The 26213-nt window shown below is 48.4% G+C and overlaps 10 protein-coding genes across 10 annotated transcripts; 4 read left to right on the top strand and 6 right to left on the bottom strand.

Moving 5' to 3' along the window:
• Positions 1 to 1012: 1012 nt before the first annotated feature.
• EURHEDRAFT_381254 (uncharacterized protein) lies at positions 1013 to 1459 on the bottom strand (the record flags this gene model as incomplete). The annotated part of the gene is made up of 4 exons (XM_040779394.1): positions 1013 to 1127; positions 1190 to 1276; positions 1334 to 1398; positions 1448 to 1459. The coding sequence occupies 4 exons, from the start codon at positions 1457 to 1459 to the stop codon at positions 1013 to 1015; spliced, it is 279 nt and encodes a 92-aa protein (XP_040634894.1).
• A 1248-nt stretch (positions 1460 to 2707) lies between these two features.
• On the bottom strand, positions 2708 to 3132 carry EURHEDRAFT_381255 (uncharacterized protein; the record flags this gene model as incomplete). Its single annotated transcript, XM_040779395.1, has 4 exons — positions 2708 to 2807; positions 2861 to 2947; positions 2995 to 3059; positions 3112 to 3132. 4 exons carry the CDS (start codon positions 3130 to 3132, stop codon positions 2708 to 2710), a joined length of 273 nt encoding a protein of 90 aa, XP_040634895.1.
• A 366-nt stretch (positions 3133 to 3498) lies between these two features.
• Positions 3499 to 4782, bottom strand: EURHEDRAFT_381256 (C2H2-type zinc finger protein; the record flags this gene model as incomplete). Its single annotated transcript, XM_040779396.1, has 2 exons — positions 3499 to 4193; positions 4248 to 4782. The coding sequence occupies 2 exons, from the start codon at positions 4780 to 4782 to the stop codon at positions 3499 to 3501; spliced, it is 1230 nt and encodes a 409-aa protein (XP_040634896.1).
• A 147-nt stretch (positions 4783 to 4929) lies between these two features.
• Positions 4930 to 6387, bottom strand: EURHEDRAFT_416649 (aldo/keto reductase family protein). The gene is made up of 3 exons (XM_040783012.1): positions 6268 to 6387; positions 5783 to 6215; positions 4930 to 5720 (listed from the first exon to the last, which is right to left on the bottom strand). Exons 1-3 carry the CDS (start codon positions 6317 to 6319, stop codon positions 5237 to 5239), a joined length of 969 nt encoding a protein of 322 aa, XP_040634897.1. The 5' UTR covers positions 6320 to 6387; the 3' UTR covers positions 4930 to 5236.
• A 2842-nt stretch (positions 6388 to 9229) lies between these two features.
• On the top strand, positions 9230 to 10730 carry EURHEDRAFT_416650 (C2H2-type zinc finger protein). The gene is made up of 2 exons (XM_040783013.1): positions 9230 to 9612; positions 9660 to 10730. Exon 2 carries the CDS (start codon positions 9672 to 9674, stop codon positions 10461 to 10463), a length of 792 nt encoding a protein of 263 aa, XP_040634898.1. The 5' UTR covers positions 9230 to 9612; positions 9660 to 9671; the 3' UTR covers positions 10464 to 10730.
• A 314-nt stretch (positions 10731 to 11044) lies between these two features.
• On the top strand, positions 11045 to 12607 carry EURHEDRAFT_416651 (uncharacterized protein). The gene has a single exon (XM_040783014.1). The coding sequence runs from the start codon at positions 11229 to 11231 to the stop codon at positions 12408 to 12410; it is 1182 nt and encodes a 393-aa protein (XP_040634899.1). The 5' UTR covers positions 11045 to 11228; the 3' UTR covers positions 12411 to 12607.
• Positions 12608 to 12842: 235 nt separating this feature from the next.
• EURHEDRAFT_509043 (uncharacterized protein) lies at positions 12843 to 15447 on the bottom strand (the record flags this gene model as incomplete). Its single annotated transcript, XM_040785905.1, has 2 exons — positions 12843 to 13526; positions 13563 to 15447. The coding sequence occupies 2 exons, from the start codon at positions 15445 to 15447 to the stop codon at positions 13285 to 13287; spliced, it is 2127 nt and encodes a 708-aa protein (XP_040634900.1). The 3' UTR covers positions 12843 to 13284.
• Positions 15448 to 17359: 1912 nt separating this feature from the next.
• Positions 17360 to 19431, bottom strand: clf1 (putative cell cycle control protein (Cwf4); the record flags this gene model as incomplete). Its single annotated transcript, XM_040785016.1, has 2 exons — positions 17360 to 17587; positions 17647 to 19431. The coding sequence occupies 2 exons, from the start codon at positions 19429 to 19431 to the stop codon at positions 17360 to 17362; spliced, it is 2013 nt and encodes a 670-aa protein (XP_040634901.1).
• Positions 19432 to 19724: 293 nt separating this feature from the next.
• Positions 19725 to 21724, top strand: EURHEDRAFT_416656 (U4/U6-U5 snRNP complex subunit PRP31). The gene has a single exon (XM_040783015.1). The coding sequence runs from the start codon at positions 19761 to 19763 to the stop codon at positions 21345 to 21347; it is 1587 nt and encodes a 528-aa protein (XP_040634902.1). The 5' UTR covers positions 19725 to 19760; the 3' UTR covers positions 21348 to 21724.
• A 1877-nt stretch (positions 21725 to 23601) lies between these two features.
• EURHEDRAFT_547160 (NAD(P)-binding protein) lies at positions 23602 to 25187 on the top strand (the record flags this gene model as incomplete). The annotated part of the gene is made up of 5 exons (XM_040787471.1): positions 23602 to 23643; positions 23916 to 24188; positions 24255 to 24360; positions 24440 to 24557; positions 24578 to 25187. 5 exons carry the CDS (start codon positions 23602 to 23604, stop codon positions 24879 to 24881), a joined length of 843 nt encoding a protein of 280 aa, XP_040634903.1. The 3' UTR covers positions 24882 to 25187.
• Between the last annotated feature and the right edge of the window lie 1026 nt (positions 25188 to 26213).

Genomic DNA, 26213 nt, shown 5'->3' on the forward strand with positions numbered 1-26213 from the left:
ATAGATTGGTACTACATAGATAAAACGCTAGAGCTGTACTTGCCCTTATTCGGCAATGAGTCAAAAGATCAATGGATTTGTGCTTCTATAGTGCTCTGTGGAGTAGACCTTGACCTCAACTGTATCTATACTGTCTGTGTTCGTCTATCGGCTGGATATCAGTCATGATAATCTCCCCCAGAATTACATCCCTCAGCTCATCCAATGGGGCGTCTCCCGGCGCCTCAGAGCTAGTTTGTGTGCTAGTCGATTCGTTCATCCTTATAGGAGATCAACTGTGTACCTGCTAATTAAGAGCAGAGGAAGACTTGGGGTTGCGTAAGATGGTTGGATATCCGTGACATCTAGTTCGCCACATTCCGTTTCAAGCCTGGAAACATGTAGCTGTAAGGTACAGTGTGCTTAGAGAGAAAGGAGTATAGACCACTAATATTTCCTGGATATCTTTATCATATGTTTCATAGGCGGCGTAGTTGTCATAGCGGATTAGGAGTTTTCTTCTGTACATTTGTAGTTTTGCTAAACCGAAGGTATAGAAGAAGGGGGAAATGCTGGAGAATATATGAGCGTATTTAATATAGTCGGGCACCTTGCGCAGTAGAACCCTTCTTTCTGATGGCCGAGAGAGTAGAGAATGGAATGGTGATTACGTTGTAAACTCAGTTTAGATCTATTATTCTTTATACCCTAGAATGACGTTGACCTGTAAGCCGAGGGAGCAAACAACTGCGGTGAGACGAGCCTGATAAGAAATTGGGTATGAAGGATGTAACATTAATCACACAAGAATGTGATGATCTTACAGAATGCAGTAAGCAATTTTACTGACGGTGAGAGGAACAGGGTAGCCGGGGAGATAATTCTGCAGAGTCTGGAATAGGATATACTGGCGAATAAACTACTCCAAACCAAGTGCCTCTATACTTGCAACCTTCAATGTAGTTGATGGAGTGAGATTCTTTCTATTCTGTAGTTGAGCTTATGTTCACGTACTAGTGTATAAGCTAAGATATCAACCAAGTGAGAGCCTATTATACTCCTCCACCGGCTGAACATCAATCGCAATACCTTCCTCCAGCACTACATTCTTCAGTTCACTCAACGGAATGCTCGCCGGCGCGTGGAAACTAGAACAGTATTTGTCAGATCCTTATACAAAGGGAGAAGAAAGAGCTGAACATAAATATACCTAGTAATTAGAAGTAGAGGAAGGCTTGGATTCATGAAGCACGGCTGGATATTGGTAGCGCCTAACACGCCGAACTTGGTTTCAATTCTATAGGTTAACAGCATATTAGTCGAATCATAATGTGCAGAGATCAGGGAGTAGTACATTTTCTGCAAGCGGCTATCATAGTTATCGTAGACGACGTAGTTGTCGTAACGGATCATGAGTTTCTAAGTTGAATTAGTTTTGCTAGACCCCATATCCAAGGGGTGGACGAACATATTCGGGCATCCTGCGCAGGATGATTGTTGTTTTCTTCCGGGTTAATTGGAGAGAAACAGAAGAATCGTTGTATCTTATGGAATAGATACCATCTAACTTTATACTTAAAAGGTGACGTCGACGTAAGCAGACAAGTGCATGAAACAAACATCTGCAGTGAACAGCCTATAGACAAAAGCAATGTAGTATTACGCAAAACATGTGATGAGTTTGCAGAATAGATGCATAAATCTGTACCAGCAGCAGGGAATACTAGTGAAATATTCCGGAAAGCCCGAAACAATAGCATAAAAAATAGGATATCGCCGATAAAATTAACGCCAGACCCTAGTCTCCGTTTGAATCCCGGACAAACTGAAGACCCAACCCTACATCGACGGCATGCATGTCACTCATGCATCAGCCTCTCTCGGCCTGATACCCATGCATCTAACTCCAGTTGGCTCATGCAGACAATTTAGAGAACTAGGACAGCGGTTGGACTATAGTTCTGATCCCATCTCCCAACCGTACATGTCGCAAATCGCTGAAGAAGACGTTGGGTGGCGCGCCGATGCTAGTTCCTATTAGCGTAACTAACCAAAAAAGATGCGCCAGCTGACTCTGAGAAAACATAAACATATGTCGCAGTGAAGATTAAATGGGAATACGGATCTGAATTTCCTGGATCAATCTCTGTAACGCCTAATTGAGTGAATTTGGTTTCTAGTCTATTTATCTAGGGTTAGCATAAGGCTATAAGTAGCAGAGAAAGGGGAGTACACGTGGTAAATATCACGACTGTACATGTTACAAAATTCTTCATTGAGGAATCGAACCGTAAGTTTCTAGAAGCAAAGAATCGATTAGACTTTCCTCAATTAGAGAATGAACGGAAAAACACACATAGTAGAGTGTCATTTTGCTTGCGTGTATAGCTCGTTCTGGATTCGAGTTTGTCCTGACGTCTCATCTTTCTACCTAACATTCAGGATTCGATATTGAATTCATCTGACACAGCCGCATTGAGACGCTACAAATCATGCAAAAAGAAATGTCATCCCTTAATCATTGGGTACTTGTGAAACTAGGCATAAGCAGTCATGACAGGTATGCACATCTCGTATTAATTGTACGAGTAAATTCCGAGAACAGCATAGGAAGTATACAACCTCTAGCTATGCCAGATATATAGCTTTTATTTAATGGCGTCAAGTTTCTTCTATTTGATATCGCTTTATCCGGAGAAGTGTGGATCCATGTAAAGATACCCCCAAGTCAACGCCTCCTATATTCCTCCAACTGAATATCAGTAGCAATACCCTCTCCCAGCTTCACGCTCTTCAAGTCACTCAATATACCATCCGGTGCCTCGAAGCTAGCCTCGTCAGCTCCCTCCTGGCCCATTATAGATAATATAGGCAGACGTACCTAGTAACCAGGAGCAAACGGATGCTCGGACTCACATAGCACTGCTGGATATGCGTAGCGCCTAGTTTGCCGTATTTAGTTTCGAGTCTAACCATATTAGAAATGATTGGTTTTGAGTGATGGGGGGATTGTACATGTCTTGGATGTCTTGATCGTATTTCTCGTAGGAGTCGTAGTTTTCGTAGCGGATTTGGAGTTTCTGGACGAGTTAGTCCTGATAGATTGATTCAAGTAGGGGCTGAAAGACAAACATATTGAACATAGTCAATCATTTTTGCCAGATCTTTAGCTTATTTCTGCTAGTCTAAAGGATAGAAAAGAAGTGGATGTAACAAAGAGCTCATTATCTATGTACCTTGAGATGACGCGCAGAATGTAAGACGAGAGGAAGAATAATAGGAAACAAACTGCAGGGAGCCGAGCAGGCAAATCATGCAAGATGTAATGGTTGTACAAAATGTTTGCGCGACAGTAGCAGGGAATCACATATACTCCGGTAGCCAGAAAATTGTATTAGTAGAGAAGTATTCCGCAAAGCCCGAAAGAAGCATAGAGAATAATAAGATGCTTCCAATAAAAACGCCATTGTAGTTCCCATATGGAACAGACCGCCCAAATAATAGAAAGGAAAAGAAGACCTAATAGTCCACAGGGAACTTTTGCCCGGCTTGATAAAAGTAATCCGTCTCTTTCAATTGCCTTGCTTCCTCCTCGGGCATCAACCCTTTCTCGAGCCTATACCTCTTCAGTGCACGCTCAGCTTCCCTCGGCGGTGTCGGAAATAGCTCATTCGTCACATCATTACTTGTGCCCTCTCTCTCATGCACACCGACAATTGTCCCGAACCAGCGCAATTCTGCATCAATCACATCGTCAAAGACACCCTCCTTCTCTAACCAGGATTGCTTGCGCTTCGGAATTGTGCGCTCCCATTCTGCGCGCAGGTTCTCGCCTTCTTTTTCTGCCCAGTGGATCTGGCGACGCAGGAGACGGTAGAGGTCCCGCGGGGGGAGGGAGAGTTCGTGCTCGTCGAAGCCGATTTCGGGGCCATATTCGGGGAGGTCGATATCAATTTCGCCTAGGTCGTCATCGATGGTTGAGACTGCGGGTGGGTGTTCTTCGGCTGTGCTTTCGCTGGCGTCGTCGCGCGGTGGTTGGGTGAGTTTGAGCTTGATGCGTTGAAGCTTGCTAGCTGGGGTTGCGGTGGGACCACCGATGACAGGAAGAGAGGTAGTGCCTTTGAGAGCCTCGAGAGGGCGTAGCGCTTCGGCTTCGTGGACGGTTCGCATGTGTTTCGTCAGGGCGTCTGAGCGGGTAAAGCTGCGATCACATTCTGTGACAGTTAGCAACACAGGTACGCAGACAAGTAGGTCTATGGTAAGCATACCTGGCAAAGAACAGTAAAACGGCTTCTCTCTCGTATGACTCCGCATATGAGCCCTTAATGCATACCCACTAGCATGCGTCTGCCCCTTCCGATTACAATCCACCCATTCGCACGAATACTTCTTCTGCCTCGACCCAATATGTTCATTGTGAATGTGCCCCACCAGATCATCCATATTCCCCAAATCCCCCGAGTCGCACCCTTCCCACCGACACACCGTCACCTGGTCACTGCCCTGTCCGCTGTAATCCTCCTCTTGGCTGTTCCCCAGCAGCGAGAGCGCGGTGGGCGAGTTGGGGATCTCGCCGGACGTGTCAGAGGAGATGGAGGTCGAGGGCGAAGCGGGTGGTTGCAGGTCTTCTTGGTCTTGGTAGGTTGTTGAGATGGGGGTTGTGTTGCCGTCTTGAGGAGCTATGCCGGTGCGACGGCGTTTGGAGGGAGGCATGTTGGTGTTGACGCTGGATGGGATTGCATCTTCGCGGTCTGAGATATCGTCCGAGGCGATGGACGAGAGGGGGGAGCCGGGGGAGTCCATTGCAATGGTGATGAAGTGAAAACGCGACAAATGAAGGATTGAATGTGGAGCACAGGTAAAAAGTGAAGGAGTGAGGTTAGAGTTGGTTACTCTATCCGAGTCGAGGATATCGGCACGTGACGAGACTGGTAAAACTCGCACAAACTCCTTTCCCACAACAACTCTCCCACATAATTATGGGGATGAGACTATGCACCCTACGCTGAGAATGAGCTATGGCTAACTAATGGTGAGTGCGACTTATTTCACAAGCTAGTCACCTGCATGATGAACAAAAAAAAGAATTCTGCAATACAGACAATCTCCTCTCCAAGTGAGCTGTGAGATTGCATGTCGACATTCTACACTTGATCTGATTGCCAACTTCTCCTGGTGTCAAAGCACATTGCTAGTCAATTACACCGCTAACATAAAAAGAGTATTCATACAGACATTTACAACCATACTAGTACACCTAATAGTACCGCTTCCCAACAACGCCATTCTCCTTCAAAATTCCCTCAATCTCTGCCATCTCGCTCTCCGAAAGCCGCAGCACTCCATTCAAGTTCTGCGTGACTTTATCCTTCGTAGAACCGCCCGGAATTGGGATAATAGTCGGCATATCCTCTCTCTCACTTAGCGTGAGAATCCAAGCCAATGCAATCTGGACCGGCGCCACACTCTTCCGCTCAGCAAGGCTCTTGACCTCCCCAATCAGCTTGAGGTTGTGCACCATATACTCATCCTGGAACTTTTGCAGGTTGCGCCGGTAGTCGCCCTCAGGGAAGGAGTCTTTGCTGGTGAAGGCGCCGGTGAGCGCACCCCAGCCGAGAGGGGAGTAGGCGACGATGGGGATGTTGAGTTCGTGGCAGGTTTTTGCGATGTCGTTTTCGAGGATAGAAGTGTCCCAGAGGGAGAATTCGACCTCGACAGCCGCGATAGGACCCACTTTGGCTCTGTAGACACAGCGTAAGCACCAACAAAGTAGAATCAACGGGTAAGAGGGGAGAGAACGCACGCCCGTCGAATAGTCTCAGCATCAACCTCACTCAACCCGATGCCCCCGATCTTTCTCTCCTCCACGAGCTTCCCTAGAATGGTGACCGTCTGCTCAACACTCGTATTGGGATCCTGTCTAGCACACTCAAAGATATCAACCTTCTTCTTCCCATCCAACACCCTCAGACACTCATCCACCGAGCGCCTGATATTATCCTCCGACCCATCAGGAAGCAATTGTCCCGGCTTCAACCCACCCTTGATACTGAGCACCACCTGGTCCGCTTTCTCAGGGTACTGCGAGAAGTAGTCATGCAGGAGATGCAGAGAGTTGAAATCGGGGGTACCGTAGAGTTCACCGGCGTTCCAGAAGTTGGCGCCGTGGGCGAGAGTTGTGTCGAGGGTTTCGAAACTCTGGGATTGAGGGGGTGGGGTGGGGGTCCAGGTGAGTCCTTAGTCTTAGTGAGTATTGGGGCTCAATCGGTTGTGATGGTGGGGGCATACTCATTGTGCCATAGCCAGTGGCACCGACTTCGCGGCCAACAAGGGAGGGCATTTCAGTGTTGAGCACGGAGAAGATTAGATTGAATCGATTGAGCTAGTGGATAAGTTAAATGAATGTAGAGAGAGAAATAGGTGTATCCTGTATAAATAAGTTCTAAGTTCTCTTATGGACCCTAACTCCTAACTCCGTTTGTCCGGAGATAACGGATTTAACAGAAAACCATAACATCTCAGCCCCCAACGTCAGGATACAGAGTTCATATCACTCGTCCGATAACCACAATTCATCGCTACTATCCAGTGCATTTCGGATTCGCCCGGACAGTGTATCAAACAGCGAATCCCAGAGATCATCCCCATCATCTTTGCCAGTATCTGCAGAGGGGGTCGGGGATGCGGACGTTACAATCAAGGATGTTGGCGTTGCATATGTCACGGGTGTTACAGGTTCCACGGTTACTGGTATCAATGTTGGGGTCGGGCTCGGCAATGCCGACGAGGAAAGAACTTTGTGATCGGAATCCGCCCACCAACTGTGTCTCGATGAACTCAAACTCGGACTCAGTGACGGTGTCGGTGTAGCGGTTAGGCTCGACGATAGTGCCGAGGCTGAAATCCTCTCAAGATCCCAATCCGCCCACCAACTATGTTTTGTTCTCGTGGTTGAGATCGGACTTGGTGTTGGGTCTGAATTCCGAGCTGGAGCTAGTGTCGTCGTCGGAATCACATTCGCTCTTGAGTATCCAGTCGCCTCTGGGATCGGCGAGGGCAATGCAGATGAACTGGGGACGGGATTGAGCGAGGAAGAGATATTGCCAAAGGCATCGTGTTTGTTGTCGAATGGGAAGAAGCTCTCATATAGACTCTGGAGACCGATGCTGGCGAAGTATTTCGAGAGGTAATCGCTAACTTCGGGGATGAGTCTCTGTCAGCCAAGGGTTAGCATTGCTTATTTATTGATTAGCGGGAATGGGCCGTACCGGGGATGGAGAGCGATGGTGTAACGAGATCGGACGAGCTTGGAGGAGGGGTAGGAGAGAGAGAAGGGTCAATAGGGTTGTTAGTGGTGTCATTTTGACACTTTACAGAGTCCTGTGGACATGAGAATGGCCGATCCAACTGAAACCTGGGGAAGGGGATATATATATGTTGTGCCGTTACTGTGCTGTGAGGAATGGAATGCATTCTTGCAGAGTAGTATACAGGAGTTTCACAAGTGCAAGGTGTGGTATCTGTAGGGAGGAGGAATTTTGGTGGCAAAAGACAAAGACAAATATGATAACCAGAGACTTCAATAGTTATTCAATTGTTGTTAGAATATAGAACACAAAGAGTAGAGATGGTAGAGGTGTAGAAGTTTTTGTTGTATACATTCCACTACCCTTTTGGGATGCGGAAATATGCTTATATAATCCGTCTGTTCTCCGGAGATTTTAACATGACATTTTCCACTACTCTATCTCTACACCACCACTCTCTCGACTTTACTCTGTACTCTGCTCGGCTATTCTATATAGCCACTGATATTCCGAGTAATTGCCGACGAGTCTCAACTGTCACTATCTTTAGTCAATCACATCACATTAAACTCTGCCTCTCCGTAAACCCGTTCATAGTACTCTCAACTTTCAACAAGAACTTCAACACAAATACAATACCCACAATCAATTCGTATGCATCTACGTAAGTCATCAGGCAGACGCAGCAGGGTCTGTGGCTTACGTATTCGGCGGCTGCAAAAGCCCTGGCCGGAGGTTAGTGTTTGTGGTTAGTGTGTTGAGTTAGTGCGATCTAGTGATAAGATCCACTGGTGACGAGTACTCTTTAGTCCGGAGGAGCAAGTTAAAGATAGAGTCAACTCGAGAGAGCAGAATATGTCGATAAATGTGTGATAGAATATAAAGTGTGCAGGGTATAGTTTCGAGTAGAATAGTGTAGTAGAATAGTGTAGTGAAGCCTAACTTGCATGTACTCAGTGCATGATCATTGATTGATAGTTCCGGATATCTACCGATATCTCTCTGATTCAAGCAGATACAGATACGACACGTCAGGCTAAGCCTTGTGGCTGTTGACAGCCCTAGGGTCCTACGTACGTACGCAGTGGGCCAGGGTTCTATCTAACGCAGAAACATATTCCGAAGTCTAAACAAGGACTAGATGCCTTGCTAGCAAACGAGTCCTTACGCTAAAATTATATTATTATTTTTTTTTCTCTGCCTCAGATTTCAAGTATTCGTACTTGTCTCCGGCATCGGATGTGACTTCCTGGATAGATTTAACCCCGAAGGTCTTCCAGAGAGCGCTGTGGATGGGGACATTTTAGACTCAAGGGCCGTCTATTGGTCCCTGAAGGGAATCTGGATGAGTCTGGATAATAAATAGCAAAAATAATAGTTTTGCCTGGGTTATGCATATGGATGACCGCCGAGTCAAAATTTATTATTTTTTTAATCTTCGTATCGGGGTCTGTAATACGACAGTACTGTACAGCGTGTGTATGGGCACATGCAGGGTACGCTAGCAGGATCCCACTCGACAGATTCCTCTACAAATAATAATAATACTTTGTATGGATATAGGCAGAGGAGTCAATTATAAGGAGTGATAGTAGACCATAAACCAGCACGATAATGACATCCACTTAGATGCTCCGAGTAGACTCAGAGTGCTTCGTCATCACCTCGAGGCTTGTTTAGTCCGTGGTTGTAAATACCGTACGGAACGGTAACAAACCCCTCAACCGGCAAAGATCGCCGGCTGTTTGTACATTACGCTGAATAAGCGGAAGCTAGCCGGTGCCGGCAGGGACTGTACTAGTCTGTTTTTGGACTAGTGCGTATAGTATAATGGAGATGATTGGGTGAGTGAAAATGGCCCAAAGTATGGATGTACTTCGGAGATTCTTGTTCTTCTTCTCCTGGTAGGATTATGAGTCCCTTTTTTTTTTTTCTTCGGGTGGGAGAAGATGAAAATGAATACGATAAAAGAAAGAATAGAGAGAACATTGAAGAATAGCAGTTAATCATTTCATTCATTCCTTACAGAGGCATCGTACTATCAACGAATTCAACTGACAAGACTACTGCTGCCCCACTGGTCGAGCTTCTGGAGAAGACAGACCCTGGAGTTTCAAGATAGCGTCAGTTCGTGTCGGCTTTTATTTTATTTTTATTCTCGCTTTTCTTTTCTTCTGCGCATCGCCTTCCTTGCGTCGTGTCGTTTATCCTTCTATTTTTACTGACGGCCGTCGCTGCGTGCATACATATACCGGCATTACTCCTGCAGAGTCCGAGTCCATCTCAGTCTATCTATACAGTTACACAAGCAAACATTATATAAACAGTACGCTGACTCGATTGTCGATGCATGAACTCGACTGACCTTTGCAGATATCAACCATCATGATCATGGCCTCCAGGCCCAACTTTGTCTCCATCCTCAATAATGACGACCATCCGTCTTTTACCGTCCGTTCGAGCCCCCGGTTGATCAGACACCATTCCTCCTCTTCCTTCGACCCAGTCACTGAAGCGGCCCGCGCTCCTTCGCCTGGATCGTCCGTGTGTTCCTACGATTATGCCACTAGCAGCTGTGGCTCCTACTTCCAGCCCAATCCTTCCTCTGCCTCCGATTCCTACTTTCCTCCGACTTCCTCGACTGCCCCATCCGAGCATCATCGCAGCGCTACCTCCGCAGACCCTCCCTCGCCATCGTCCGTCGGTGCCTCCAAGGACTCTCCTTCGACTTCGACCATCTCCTCTTCTTTCTCCTCTACCACCACCACAGCCGCAACCACTGCAAGTGCCAAACGAGGCGTTCGCAAGAACAAATACCCTTGTCCATACGCCGTGAGCCACAATTGTTCCTCCACATTCACCACCTCGGGGCATGCAGCACGGCATGGCAAGAAGCATACGGGCGAGAAGAGTGTGCATTGTCCGATTTGCAACAAGGCGTTTACCAGAAAGGATAACATGAAGCAACATATCCGGACGCATCGGAACCATTCAGAGGAAAACACAGCCCCAGGTGCGGGAGCAGGGACAGGGAGGGAGAGCGGTGCTAGTACCCCGACGAGCGGGTGGTCAGCCCGGAAGGCGAGCCCGGCGGCGTATCATCAGCATCAGCATCATCGGTCGATAAGTCAGTCGGAGGGGAGGGAGTTTCTGAGTGTCAGACATGCGCCATATTGAAAGACATTTAACTGAATGAGTTACGGCAAAAGAGTAATGGAGATTATGAAGTGGATGAGTGAAAAGTGGCCATTCCTTTCGTTTCATTTCCTTTTTCGTTATCGTTACCTGGTTGGGATTTTCAAGCGTTCTGTTGGTTTCTGGCGCATGTTGAGCAAATGTCTGCATTTTTATCTTATACCATTGTTTTGTATACCTGTCTGTCTTTTGTTTCTTCTGTGATTTCCGATTGATGCCTGATTCCCTGTCTGCGATTCCTAACTCCCTTTTTTTTTTTTTTTTTCTTTTCTTTGTGTGTTTGTATGACAATGAACCATGGAACCACCGAACCACTGTTGAACGGATACCATGGATCCATCTAGAGTATCTTATCTTGATTTATATCAATGTTTCTACATCTATAAACCACAAGTAGATGCTCGATATCTGTACTGCATGAATAGTATCTGTATGCGTCTAAATTTCAAGCCCTGCAATGCACATCAATTAAGTTTGAATGATGTAAATCCACAATGTAATAGGATGTGTCATTGCCCATTCACTGAGTCCAGTTCTTTTACCTGTTCCGTCTTTCTCTGCCGTTCATTTCTCTTCTTTTGTACTGTTTGTTCATCATTCTTCAGCTTCCATCTTCAACCAATCGACGTCATCGCCCCGCCTCGCCACTTTTCTGCTTTCCTATTTCAATCTTCCATCTCATCTCATCATCTCACCTCATCTTCTCTCTTACATCCATTTCTCCTATTTCCAACATTAAAATAAAAAATGGCATACTACGACCGCCACTATTATCCACCCCGCGATCGCAACCCCCCTCCCTACCAAGGCACCATGGACGTCGTCCCCGGCCGAGGTAGTCACGACTCCATCCCCCGCAGCGAGCACCCTTCCAACTACGACTACTACGGGGGCTACGGCCACAGCAACGGGAGTGGCTACGCGCATGGCTATCCTCCAACTCACTCGCGGCATCCGTCCCGCGTAGCTACTATCCAGGAGGGTTCTCGTCGGCCGCACAGCAGCTACTACGATGGGTATGATGACCGTGGCCATCATCGACGACACCGTCACCATCGCCCCAAGAATGATTACTATGATGACCGTGGTCGCTCTCACCGGCATCGCAAGGCGTACTCTGTTTCGCCGTCTCCAAGCCGTGGCCGATCTCGCAGCCGCGCCCGCGGCAGCAAGAAGAGTACCCGCAGCAAGAGCGAGGAGAAAATGCAGCAGGCCATCCGTGCAGCCATCACAGCAGGTGCCATCGAGGCGTTCCGCGTCCGCAACGAACCAGGTGAATGGAAAGGTGAAAAGGGAAAACGCATCCTTACTGCCGCGATAACGGCCGGTGGTGCGGATGGACTTGTTGACAAGGATCCCCGCAAGCACGAAAAGAGACACATCATCGAGTCTACGCTGGCGGGTCTTGCCACGAACCATTTTGTGAACGGGTCACGCTCGAGATCGAGGCCAAGGTCTCGTGATGGCGGCCATGGTCATAGGCGCGGTCGCTCCAAGAGCCATAACCGGGGGAAGGAGCTTGCGGCGGCAGGACTGGTCGCTGCGGCAGGAAAGAAGGCGTATGATCGTTACCGGTCCAAGTCCCGTCCTCGTGGAAGTGGAGGAGGTGGACGGTCCCCTTCGCGAGGCCGTGCATACTCGGATGAAGATGGATACGACAGCTATGACGGATCGCCCCGTCCTTCCCGCGGCTCTAAGAAGCGAAGCAAGAGTGTCTCCGATTACATCAGCAAGGGCCTCGCCTCGTTAGGCATTGAAGATTCGAAGGACAATGACAGCCAAAGCCACAGGGGCAGTGACAGAGACGGCAGGGACCATGATCGGCGCCGTAGGCACCACCATCACCGCCGTCGATCCTCGCCCCCTCCCTCCGACGGCTCGTATTCCGACGATAGCGGAACTGCAAGTGATGATTCCAGACGTCGTTAGAAGAATCCCCCGAGACAGAGCCATAGAGCCATAAAGATGTAAGACAAGACCCCTACTCCGTTTCTGGCCCTGACCCACCCGGACCTTGGATCTGCAAGGGTTCGTTCCGAGTTTTGAGCTTGAGGCTAATTTATGCAGTAACGTTAACCGTTGAGTCCCTATTGACGGTTTGATGGAATTCTCCTAGGGCAGGGGGTGATTGGTCATGATTTATGATATCATGCTATGGTATTTTGATCTGATGATTTATGACATGATGACATGATAACGCTATTTATGCTATTTTATGTTATGCTTTATTACAGATAAATAAAACAAATTGAATGATGATATGAATTTGTTTCCAAGTAATTCTATTTTACATAGTACGAAATAGCCAGCTTTCGAGGCTGTAATTGAAGGACAAATTCAATCTACAACAAAGTATTACTTGTAGAACTCCGTAGAAACGATTACTATTGATGCATATAATTTAATAGAAACGCTCAACGCTCGATAGACTGAGATTGCTTGCTGCACTTGAATGATCGAATAAATTGACAGTCCCTTTCCAAATATCCCAGATAGCGCAAGATGACACGAACAAGATCAGACAAGACAAGATCGCGGTAATGACAGACATAGGCAAACAGACACAGACAGGACAGGTATCTAACAGAGCTGAAAATAAAATAAAACAAAAAAGATAGTGGCAAAGCTGTACACCCACGACGAGAACGAGAAAAAAACGAGAACGAGTTGGAACTTTTCGTTTTCTTCCACTTCATCTTCGAGACAAGACAGAATCAAAACAAAACACACGAAAACCAATAAAGAATGCAACCATGTACAGTCATAACCAATAAATGAACGAAATCAAACGTATTCAGCGAGCTCAGCGGTCGGCGTTCAGATTAAGCCAGCTCATATCCGTATTGACGTTAGTCTGATTTCGGATCGGCGGCCCATTTTCGTCGAGTGTATTCGGGATGATGACACTCGACTGCCGTGCTTGTGACGAACGAACACCATCGTACAGCGCCGGTGGTGCTGCCATTGACGACACGTTGTTCGTGCTGGCATAGTAGCTCTGGCTGTACATGCTGCTGACCGGACGGCCGAAGTAATTATCGTGTCCTGCATCGACCCATCGTGTACCCTCAGCAGGGAGACCAGATGAATACCGGCTGCGGTCGTATTCGCTGTTGTCGTCTGATGCCAGGCTGATCGAGTCTGCGCTGGAGATGCGGGCAGACTGGCCCTCTGGGATCACGAGGTGACCGTCTGTGGCGGATGAGGGATGTTCGGTCGTCGGGCTGCCAGTTACTACGCGTCCCAATGGTTTGGGTTCTTCGAGAAATCCAAAGTTGAGCGGGGTGAGTGTCGTCATGGGCCATGCGCTGCCCCGTCGTTCGGATTTGGCTAGGTCTGCGCTCGCTGTCGGTTCGTCTTGTTGTTGTATGCCAACCAAGTCTGTGGCATTGTTGTCCTGGAAGTACTTTCCCCAGCCTTCGTCAGTCCTCCGATCTCCTGGACAGCCTCCAGCTCCGGCCTCAAGAGCCTTGTCCGCATCTGGTGTGTATGGTCCACTGAGGAGCTCCCGGCTGGACTGTACAGTCGACAGAGGGCTCTTAGTCGGCGGCTTTCCACCGTAGACAGGGTGCGCGGCCGGTGCTGCCTGAGACTTCTTCTCGTCGTTAAGCTTGCCTGAGAAGATCGCCAACGAGTCGACCGACGACGATCCCAACGGTGCTTGGCTCTTGGCCATGGGGTACGCAGATCGCGTTAGAGGCTCGCCTTGGTCTTGAATGCTCAATCGATCCTTGTCATCGGAACCTCCGCGACCTTGGCCAGCCATATTTTGCTTATCCTTGCGTTTCAGCAAGAACAGGATCGCAACCAAGATCACGGCGAAACCGATGACACTTCCCAGTGTTGCGCCGACGATGGTGCCGACCTTACCGCTGTTAGATCCATCACCACCAGCAACGGCAGAGGGAGTGCTGGAGGCAGAGCTGGAACTGGTGGGAGTCGCAGTGGTCGATGAGGAGGGTGAGGAAAGAATTTGCTGCATAGATTTGTCGCCGTAGAAGAGTTTGGTGGCGTTCACCCAACTATTCGAGGTTTGGTTGAAGAGGGCCAACGAGTTGGTACCACTGCCGCCGGAAATGGCCACCAGCTTACCACCGTCGTCCTGGGCTAGCGAAAACTGCGACCAAGTCTTTGAAGACGCATATTGATCGTTATATTTCGGGTAATTGTCCACGCTGATGGCCCTCCGCCTGGAACGTTTTCTGGAAGATGCGCCAAGCGCCTTGGCTGGGTCTGCAGGCTTGCCACCGGGGTTCACCAACAGCAAGCTCTTAACCGTATTGGGCGATTCACTCATGTCGAACGATTGGAGCACCTTGCTGCTATCGGACCCATTGATTAGAGCGGCTTTGACGTCATCCGACAGCGCCTGAGGTAGAGTTGCGCCTGAATCTGACCAGTCACCGGTGCCATTGAACTTAAACAAGTGAACTTTTCGGGCCGTTGTCGTACCACCAACCAAAGCGGCTTGATCATCGCTCCAGGGTAATAAGATAGGGGCACTAGCAGGCGATGCGTCGGCACCACTGTATGAAGAGACGTTATACGGTTCGGCGGTGTTGATGACAAAGGTATCGGAGGTTGGAGTAGAGCTACCGTCGCGATTACCAGCATAGACAAAGATGGAGGAGGAGGATTCGAAGAAGACGGCGCCGTGGTTGGTGCGGTTGGCCATGTCTTTGGACGTTGGCGTGATTGTTTTCCATTTGTCGTCTTGGAACGAATATCGTTGCAATCCTGTGTAATCGGACGAGGATGAGCTGGTTCCACCGACAACGTACAGGGACTCTTTGTTTTTCACGCATGCTGCGCCGGAGACGGGTTCTCCCATGGTGAGATTGCTCCAGGTCGCATTCTCACTGAGGGCGATAGAAGCAAAGCCATTGGCTGAGTAGGTATAAAGTGTGTTGTTGTGAATAAGGGAGCAATGGTCCTCCAATGTCATGGGAGGTTCGGGAACAACCATTTTTCGAGGGTTTAGCGAATGTTTCTTTCTTCGAGAATACCAGCCGAAGGATAGGGAGTGGGGGGGGGGGATAGCCAGCCGTCGAGTCAATGGCACGAGCGGAAAAACGAAAGACGTGGGGGGAGAGGAACGAGGGTGATATCAAAAGAGAATGGAGTGTGGCTGCCAGAGCACTATCTCATGGTCACAGCGAGGGAGGGCGGAAAAAGGGTAGAGACTGGGGCTCTGGTTACTCTTCGTGATGGAACTGTCCGCGTCGCAATCCTTGATATGACCAAAGTAAGAATATCTTCGCGCGTCAATTGCCTCTTGCCAAGCGGCCGTCGTGAATTTTGATTTTATTTTGCTTTTTTGTAAACGAGCAGAAAATCCGTCCAACGTCTGAACTGCAAAAAAGAATGGCACAGCGAACAGAGGAATCGGTCGGAACGGGTCGGGAATTGAACGAACGAAAAGCGATATACTCGTCGAAAGCAAAGCTCAGGGGGTCGAGGACAATGGGCAAACGCACGGTTTCAAACCGGCAGAGGGAGACAAAACAACGAACGAAAGGGCAATCGGCGAGGAGGGAAGGAATGACGGCGCGGCAAGAGGAAAAGGCCGGGAGAAGTAACGAAGAAGTCTGGAAAGATGTCAGCAGGCCGACGGTGGTAATAATATTTGGTGGTGGAGGATGGGGGATGAAACGACGGAGGGCAGCTCAGGCCAGGTCAGGGGGGAAGAGATCTTACCGAGTGCCAGCACGGGTAAAGAGGAGAGAAGAGAGGATAAAAAAGGTGAAAAAAGATAGCAAGAGGGAAAGATGACAAGGAAGAGAGGAGAGACTGGGTGGAGGAAGAAAAGAGAAAAAAGAAAGGGGAGAGTAGTGAAGGGGAGGTGAAGTGAAGTTGAGGGGAAGGGAGACAGACACACCATAACTAGGACCACCACTATGACTACTCAGTACTAGCACTACTATGATACAATTCCTCTCGACTGGTATCCCTTTGTTTAATTTCTTAATTCTATAGCCAGAGCATCCGTACAATTAGAGCATCCATATACACAAATAATAGAGCCGAGTCTGTATTGCTAGCTTTTGTATATGAATCTATCGCAGACGGGCACATTGACATTTACCACAATCCCAGCATAGTTACTCGTACAATGCCGAAATCCTGTACCGGTGTATTCCCTGCTATATACCTTGTTATATACCTATAACCACTCAATCTGACAATATCAGACAAACAACGCAAGGTTATCCATACAGGGCAGAGTTTGATTCAGGGGCATTCTCGTTTGCCAGTTGACGGAGGTTCCTCGACTAGTGTATGAGGTATTATGCTGATATCAAAGAGAGCCTGATTCATGCGATAGGGTCTTCAACTCGCGCACATCGAGTCATTCATTTTGCAATTGTAGAGGTCCATCCCAATTTTGGAGTGTACCTGACTGCCATTCCCCCTGATGAAGTCACAAACCTCGTTGACCCGGTCGATCACCTGATCTTCATCAAATTTCTCGATATAAACCAGAATTACTCAATCCCACTCAAAAAGAAAATATATCAAAAGTACAAAAAATATATATAAAAAAATATATAACAGAAACAAAAGAGCAAGAAGGCAGCATGTTAAACCACACCCCGATTGGTCAATGTCTTATTGCACATGCAGGTACCTCTGTCCAGGTACCTCGAGGTATCATACAGTGCATATTGCAACTGATACCGTATCGTATTACAGGTGGGGATGATAATTAGGGAATCCCACTTCCCCACTTATGTGTCAATATCATTGGCTGCATTTTTTTTACGAGCGTTGGACCCATTTTATTTGCATAATTACTCATCCAAATATATTGTGCATTGAAATGAGGCCCCGTATTATTGCCATGATATTCAACCAAATATACAAACACCAACAAACTGCTACTGACCCTGCTTCCATTGGTGCGCCTTGGCCAACAGCTTCGACAGATTCGCCGCCGACTGGTCGTCCGCTGGGAACACATAGTCCATGTATTCCTCGTACCGGTCGTCGTCCAGCTTTCTTCGCTTCTTGACCCGCCGCGGCATTTGCTTTTCGATCTTGTCGATGTCCTCGCCGGACCCGTGCGTGTGCTCGAAAGATCGCCATGCGTTGAGAAGTTCCACGCGCTGCCATCGTTAGTATCGTTGTTGCAGATTGATATAGGTGAAGGGAAAGGAGAGCTTACCTCTTCTTTGAGTTCCTTTTCTTTGAAGACGCGGTGGGCTCGTTCGAATACCTTCCGCGCGCGGCGCTTGGCTTCTTCGCTGATGGGTCGCTCTTCCTCCTCCTCCTCCTCTTCCTCCTCCTCCTCCGGGACATTGATTTCGAACCGTGCGTAGTTGATCCACACCTTGACATGGTCTGTCTTGGCTAGCAGACGCTCGTACAGCGCTCGCACGCGGTCGTATTCTCCTTCATACTCCTCAAAGTCGATGTATGACTTCCACACCAACTCTGGCATATCCAGTGTCGGCTGGTCAATCCCCAGTTCGTAAATTGCCCGTGCACGCTCTGCGTCATCCAGTCCGCGTTCCAGCTCGGCATATTTAATCCACGACTGGCTGTTCGACGAGTTCCATTCAATCTGCTTCTCGTACAGTGTCCGGCACCGTAGGAATTCAAACAGCTGCTGCTCTAGTGTGATGTAGCCCCGGAACAACTTGTCCTTCGGGCACATGCCAATCGCCTGGCCCAGGGTCTTCCGCGCAGCTTGCAGGTTCATTTGTCGGATCTCGAATTGCGCCTTCATGAGCCAAAGCTTGGAAAATGTGAATTTCCTATGCGGGATGAGTCTTAGGCATTCTTGGTAGATTTGGCGCGCACGCTCAACGTCCTTGCCTTCCATCTCTTCCCAGATCGCATAAAAGATCCACAGATAGATGTACCGTCTCCAGTGTCGCTTCTCCTGTGATGGGGGAATCTGAGCAATCGCTCGTTCGTAGGTATCACGCACCCGCTCAGGGTCGCCAGAGGTCTCTTCGAGCCGTGCAAAGTCAAACCAGGCATCGTAGTTCCGAGGGTTCTCCTTGAGCTGCTCTTCGTATTGCACCCGACGCTTGGACAGAATCACATCTTCCACGCCTTCCCGGTCACCGAACTGCTTTTCAAACGTCGTGTATGCCTTGTGCAGGGCCATCGACTTAGAGCGCGGAAGCCGGTCCAGCGCATACTTGTAGATCGCCCGCGCACGTTCGTATTCTTTGAGTTTCGCCTCGAACTTGGCGTATTGGATAAAGAGCTTTTCGTCCATGAAATCTTCTCCCAGCATCTCAACCGCAGCTCCGTACACCTCCCGCACCAGATCACTGGTGCCATTCTCTTCTTCGAAACGAGCCCATTTAATCCAATTTCGCGGCTCGGGATGGACAATAGTGAACCGTTGGAAGATTGCCCGCGCCCTCTCAAACTCATTATAACGCTTTTCGAGCTTGATATACGCACCCCAAGCGCCCTCATCCGGCTCCCACGACATCCACCGCTCAAACACCTGCCGCGTACCGGGGATATTCCCCAACGTTTCCTCCATGTACACATACTTGTACCATAGCTTATCCACCCGTGGGAGAATCGTCACCGCCCGATCAAACAAATTCCGCGCATGGTTAATATTTCGATTCCGCATCTCCGACTCGACATACCGAATCCACAACACCACCGAGGTCGGTGTGACGTCCAGCGCACGCTCGAAGATCGATCGAGCCCGTCGAAATTCCTTCTGCTCGAGTTCCCACGCAGCATAGCGCAGCCAATTGTTCAGGTTCAGGCGGTTGCGCCGTACGTAGTCTTCGAAGTCTTTTCGTTTCCGGCCTTGGTACTCGTGGAGTTCTTCGAGGTCGGCAAAGCGTTGTGTGGGTGCTTGGACGCCGGGCTCCTGTCGGTCGACGGCCTCACGGAGCAGCTGCTCCGCTGAGATCTGAACTGGCGCCGCGGCCTTGTTCTTGACCCTGGGAGGGCCTCGTGATGCCTCCATTGTAGCTTGACAGTTCCGTCACGTCAACTTGTCCGATGAGGTGATGGGGGGAAAAGCAGGATAAAGATGAAAAATAAGTGGAATGTCGATCCCTTTGTAAGAAGGCCCCTAATCGTCCTTCCACACCAACTCAATCGTAATCTCCTCGTAGGTTGAGTCGATGAATCTGCGCCAACAAAAGGGTCGGCAAAGCTGCACTTTCGGTCCTTTACGCCGCCTGTGATGACTAAGCGGAGCTAAGCTACTCCAACTTACTTCGACAGTGGCGGAAAACTTCCAAATCACTGCTTGTTTCGACCTGTTCAGCCTCTGACCAGTGAACCACCAACATGTCGAATGTCGAGGAGCTCATGAGAGATTTTGAGGAGGATGAGGAGGACATCGCGCAGGAGGGACTACAAGAAGGTCTTCAAGATGGAGGAGCAAAGACTGAAGAACCCGTTGACGAAGAGATGCAACAAGCGCCAGCCCCCGAAACCACCAACGAATTTGATAGAGCCGTATCGACCGGCGAGGAGCTCGTACGTCTACACAAGGTTCTGCGCGATCACTACTCGATCCGATTCCCAGAGCTGGAAACCCTTGTAGCGAATCCGATTGACTACGCGAAGACGGCCGCAATCATCAAGAATGGCCCGCTCAACGATATCAAGACGCTAGCAGAATCGTCGGATAATTTGGTCGGCACAACACTTTACTCGGTATTGGATAAACCGTCCGTGATTGCAGTTACTGTTGAAGGAACGACCTCTGGCGGCCGTGAAATGACTGAGTCGGAGTTGAAGATCGTGCTTGATACGTGTGACAAGATTATCAAGTTGGATCGGGAGCGAACGGCACTCACGCAGAGTATTCAGTCCCGGATGAGCCAGATTGCGCCTAATCTGGCTGTCTTGATTTCACCCGAAACTGCTGCTCAGTTCCTTAACCAGACGGGTGGATTACGCGAGCTTGCGAAGATTCCAGCTTGTAACTTGGCTGCTCAGGGATCGAAGAGGAATGAGGGGTTGGGATTTGCTACGAATACGAGTATACGTTCGCAGGGTTTTTTGTACCATTCGCCTCTTATTCAAGAGATTCCGAACGATCTGAAACGACAGGCCATCCGTATTGTTTCCGCCAAGATGGTTCTTGCTACCAGAGCAGATGTCTCTGGCTTTAGCCCCGATGGCTCATTGGGCGAGGACTTAAAGCAGCAATGCTTCCAACGACTGGAGAAGCTTACCGAACCACCACCGAACGCTAGCACGAAGGCCCTCCCCGCGCCCGATGATAAGCCGTCGCGAAAGCGAGGTGGAAGAAGAGCTCGAAAGGCAAAGGAGGCTGTTGCCATGACCGAGATCCGCAAAGCTCAAAACCGCGTTGCATTTGGTAAAGAAGAGGCAGAAGTCGGCTACGGAGCGGGTGAAGGAACTGTCGGTCTGGGAATGCTTGGTCAACAAGATGGCGGTCGTATCCGAGCCACCCAGATTGACCAGCGAACCCGGGCTAAGCTCAGCAAATCCAACAAGGGCTGGGGTACTGCGACACCCGCTAGCAGCGGTGTCGCTTCGTCGCTGCGCGGTTTCGGGCAGGGTGGTGCTGGCGGTACAGCCAGTGTTCTACAAGCAAAGGGACTTCGCGCATCGGGTGTTGGAACTTCATTGGGAGGATCAGGCACAGCGAGTACCATTGCATTTACACCGGTGCAGGGTCTGGAGCTCGTCGATCCCAAGGTGCAGAACGAGTTGACACGCAAGCGCAAGGCCGAAGAGGACCGGTGGTTCAAGTCTGGTACCTTTACACAATTTGGAGGTTCACCATCAGAGAACAAGAGTAATGAGAATGGTGGGTTCAAGGTTCCTCCGTTGCCCTCGAGGAAGAAGGTCGATACGGGTGAGGGTAAGATGGGGCCTCCACCGCCACCATCGAAGTAGTTCATTTTCTATCATTTTTTTTTTCTTTTTCTTTCAGGCATTTTAAGGCGTTTTCAATCAGGGTTGGTTTCGAAATTTATTGCATGATACCAGAGTGTGTGATAGAAATTAATGGGATTTTCCATCCGTGAACAATCCATGGTTCAGCGTCGAAAGTATATGATTATGGAGAAAGTGTCGTGCTCAGAAACTCATTTTCAGGGGTATTGCATTCCAAAGCTCTCCATATTCCCTATGGAAAGCCTAAGAATACTCCAATGTTACTGCTAAAATTCATTGATAGTTGTATGCAGTAACTCGGGGTGATTTAAGGTACATTTTCATGGCATTTATACCTAATTTATCTATTTATAGTCTCATATTAGAAAGCACTCCCATAATGGTTTGTATATCAGACAACTAAACTATTTAAACCCTCAAAAAATCGATTCCGGTGTCGTTTGGGTCTCTTAAATAAAGGAAAAGATATGAACAATAGTTAACGTAATCCACCAGTGAGGATGAGACTGCAATACTGTCATATGAATGTTTTAGGCTCTCTCGTCCAAACCCTATCTGTACTTTAGAATATAATATCTCGAACACTTATCAATCTCTAGACGTTACTTGATTTGCACTACACTGTGGTACGCTCTGGAGGATCTTTTGGAGTCTTTAAACAATCCCATTCCTCCCAGATCTTCGCCCTTCCTTTCTCCGCCAACAATCAATTCGTTTACCGGGATGGTGACTGCCAATATTCGAGCCCAGTTAAAACTGACATTCTTCCAGAAATGCATCGCTCCTCGCTGGATGACGACCTCTCCTGCCTGAATATTTTGCGTCTGGCCAGAGTCCAGTGTGGATTCCAGTTTCCGTAGAGCATAGCCGGATAATCTATCGACGTAGTGAGATGCAGAAGGGATTCGACGCCTGGTGCCATGTCAAACTCTCGGAGAACTGCGGAGCTCGAGACTACCAAGCCAAAAGGATAATTCAGGAGTCCGCTGTAATTGTTGACATCGGCATCATCGGCCAAGCTCGTGGGGAATTGAGCGATGTATGTCAAGGCGGCGGAGGCTCTTAGGTCTAGGACTTAGACGGGAACTTCTTTTGGGAGTGTTGTGTTGAGATGGATTTCCCGCCTGGTATGCGAGTCGTTATCACCTGTGTGTGACCTGGGAGATTATTGGGAGGCGCCAGGGTATCATCTACTGGTATGATCACCGGCACAGCCTTCTGAGACTCATTCAAGGCCGTCGACTGATGAAATAGTGATTCTAGTATTCCCAATATCTTTTCAGAAGAACTGTACGCCTTTGGTCTCCCCCCTCTTGCTCTTTCTTGCCGTAAAAAGATAAGTCATGGTGAATTTGGATGTTACTTCTTCATATCTGCACGTATGTGAGCTCCATTGATCAAAGAAAAGATTATCTTTAATAGTAAGCTTACTTTTGAATTATCATTAGACTACGATGTGTTACTGGTTTGATGGATATTTTAGTGCTTACCATGCACCTTGTATTCAAATGCAGCCTGAGTGCATGTCTTATTTCCGTTAATAAATAATACGCAAAGTCTGAAATAAACGAACTGGTGGCACTACGTGCTTGTATGTTGCCTCTGCACTATTACTGGCCTGGGATCCTCTTCAAAGTCGCGCCAGTACACGGCACTCGATGGCAACACTTCCATTCCAGGTACGGAAAGAAATTTTGCATGCGATGTCAACATATGATATGAACAAAACAGATGTTTACCGCACGCAGCTTCTAGATAGCATTATCAAGGGAGCAAAACGCCTCGATGAGGCGGTGCTGGCGATTATGAACCGATAGGTGAAAGAAGACGCCACATCGCCTGACGGGGTTACCATTCCCAAGGGGTCCCAGAACTTGACCATCACGTACATCATGCGCGGCAAGAAGACCTACGAGAACACAAAGTAGTGAGGCCCGTACTAATTCTACAACCTTCGACACAACGGTCAGGAACACAAGGAACAACTGGTATTTGCGAAGGGGGAACGCCTGGCCTTTGGCTTTGGCAAGCATGTCTGCCCAGGTGGCTTTTTCACGGTTCACGAACTTAAGATTCATGCTGGCTTCTATCTTATTGAAGTATGATATTGAGTTTATTAGAGGTGACCGGTGCGGAGTCAGGGTTACGCCCAGGGTCCAAGTACGCCGTCGAAAGGAGGAGTTTATGATTCCTAGGGTGCCGGAGAAAAAAGTTGTGTAGAATTCCATAGCGTACAGGCAGCTTGTTAAATAGAATGGATCCTCGATACGCAAGCATCTACCTAATGTGTGCCTTGGTATGCTAAACTCGAAATTGTAAGCTTACAACCCGTGGGGAGCTCGGCCGATGTTATGCAGCATGACCCCTACAAAGAAACCACACCAAACAAGGAAAATGGAAATAGACCGGATTCAGTAACAGGAGAAATAGCGCAAGGGAATGAGTCCTTAACTCCGGTGGTTCCCCATTTGACAACAACATCTATTTGTACTCACTTTTCACAGTGACAAACACAGCCACAACCCCAGAAACAACAGCAAGCAATATGGCAGTAGCACTTCTACTAAGTTGAGAACTGGCGTCTCCTCGGGTCTGGGCAAGTCGCTTGCTTTAGAAGTTCTCAGGGCCGGCTATAAGGTGACTGGAACCACATGCGACGTCGCCAGTGTTGAAACCGCCTATCCTGATTCCTTGACCAAAGGCGGCATCTGGATGGAGTTTGATCCTGCTAGAAAGGATTCCTATGATCAATTCGCCAAGTGCTCTGAAGAACAAAATGTTGATGTTCTGGTCAACAACGCAGGCTATGCTTTCATCGGTGGTGTCGAAGATACTAGGTTAGTGACCTCGTAGAATCTCCATTAAACTCCAAATTGCTTAATGCCAATGATTGCAGTGCGAGTTAAGTTCGTGATCAAGTGGAAGTCAATTTTTATGGACCTCTTCGCACTGTCCGAGCCTGTCTCCCAGTCATGCGTGCAAAAAGCTCCGGTCACATCCATTCTAATTAGTAGTGGCGCTGGGTATATTCCATTTTCCTATATCCTTTCAACGTTTGAATCATGGGACATTGCATATAAACAGTTTCATAGCCCGGCCTGCACGAGGTACCTATTCTGCCAGTAAATTTGCCATCGAAGCTATACACGAGTCGCTTTCCTGTGAGATCAAGATTCTTGGTATCAGAGTCCTCATAGTGGGGCCGGGTGCGTATCATACGCCATTATGAGTCGGATTATCACTCCTGCCCAGTTTGAGAATGGCTTCAGTGAGGGTTACAAGGGTACCTTGGTCAAGATAATAGTTGCTGGGACTCGACAGATTTTGTCGGTTCCAGACTTTGTTAAAAGAGACCCTAATAAAATAGCACGGGAAATCGTCGAGGCTACCATCATGGATTATGATTATCTTCATCTGCCCCTGGGAAAGGACTGTGCAGTTGCATTGGAGTCTAAGATTGGGGATCTACAGCAAGACCTGGAGGCTACCAGACTCATCGCAACAGAGAAATGGGTTCCGTCCGTCATACAGTAAACCCTCGCTATAAGCAATTAAATCAGACCGCTTGCTAAATTCCTTATAGCGGGGTATTCCTTATAGCGAATTTGGTCGACAGCACTGTTATATTATATATATAAATCTAAATGATACAGTAAATACAGCTTCCACTCATGAAAAAAAGGTCCGAATATCAGTCTGGTGTACAATTCGCATTTACCAGACCGTCGCCGTTTTCGGCAACTCCCCTGTTTGGGTTTAGCGCCGGTGTCTCGCGCACCCGATGAGGTTTAGTGTATACCCTATTAGGTTTAGCCTAACACACTATACTCTGAGGGGAACTGCCGCCTGTCTCCGCCTTCACATCGTCCGCCGACTATATAAGACCGCTGGTGCGTCGCTTGACGACCACTTCTTTTCATTTCCTTTACTTCCCTCACCAACGCCGCCTCCGGCTCCCCATTATGTGCACTGGATCAGACCGTTCCGTTTCCCACCATCTCCACCCATCGGAGATGACCGCACAACAACAAGGACCGCTCCGCCTCCATCTCCTCACCGTCAACATGCACCTTTGAAACCGCCAGGCAGCCATAAACTGCCTCCATGGTACGAATCACTGATATTATTGGATGGCACAATATGATCATGCGGTCATCGCATTATGACCTGGAGGAACGGGTCCTGTTGGCCGGCCCATGGTTGTGTCCAGCTAGGCGGCAGTGCTTGCTCTGAATCATCCAGCATCGACAAGTCTTACCTCTGCAAAGCAGCCGGATCTGAACACCAATGGCAAAAATGCCGCCTTTTTGCCGCTCTTCCTGACAGCAGGCCTTTGTGAATTCCTGTTGCATCACCCAGCCAAAGCCTAGAATTGATAAGCCGTTTGGCGCGTTTTCTGATTGCCTCAAGTGGGAAACTGATACGCCTGATTGGTTATATTTGAGGTTCATCGTGCTGAGATATTCTGTTGCAATTCTGCAATGTTCATAGCCGTTCGTATGTACTGCTAGCAGCCCGACTTGGACTGACTCTCAGAGGCAATGATGTGCCTGGCGGATCCTGCGTTGTTTGATTGTCTATCTCTACTGTTGGATTTTCCACTTATTGACAGAGCTGTACTGAGGTGAACCCCGCTAAGGCAGTTTAGATGACAATTTCAATCCCTTTCTATCTTTCCTGGTTCCCTCATGCATAGCTCATCCTTGTGCTAAGAATGGACTATGCTGAGATCCGGGAACGTTCAACCTGACTGCTCAGTATAATTTCCACAAGCAGCCGCACGGCATGCTTTTGTCAAACAAACTGCTACTGTAAGTTCCCCAATTAATTGATACAGGAATATATTCATTATTGCAGATCTGTAGC

This window comes from Aspergillus ruber, assembly GCF_000600275.1.
Source record: "Aspergillus ruber CBS 135680 unplaced genomic scaffold scaffold00037, whole genome shotgun sequence".
NCBI lineage: Eukaryota > Fungi > Ascomycota > Eurotiomycetes > Eurotiales > Aspergillaceae > Aspergillus > Aspergillus ruber.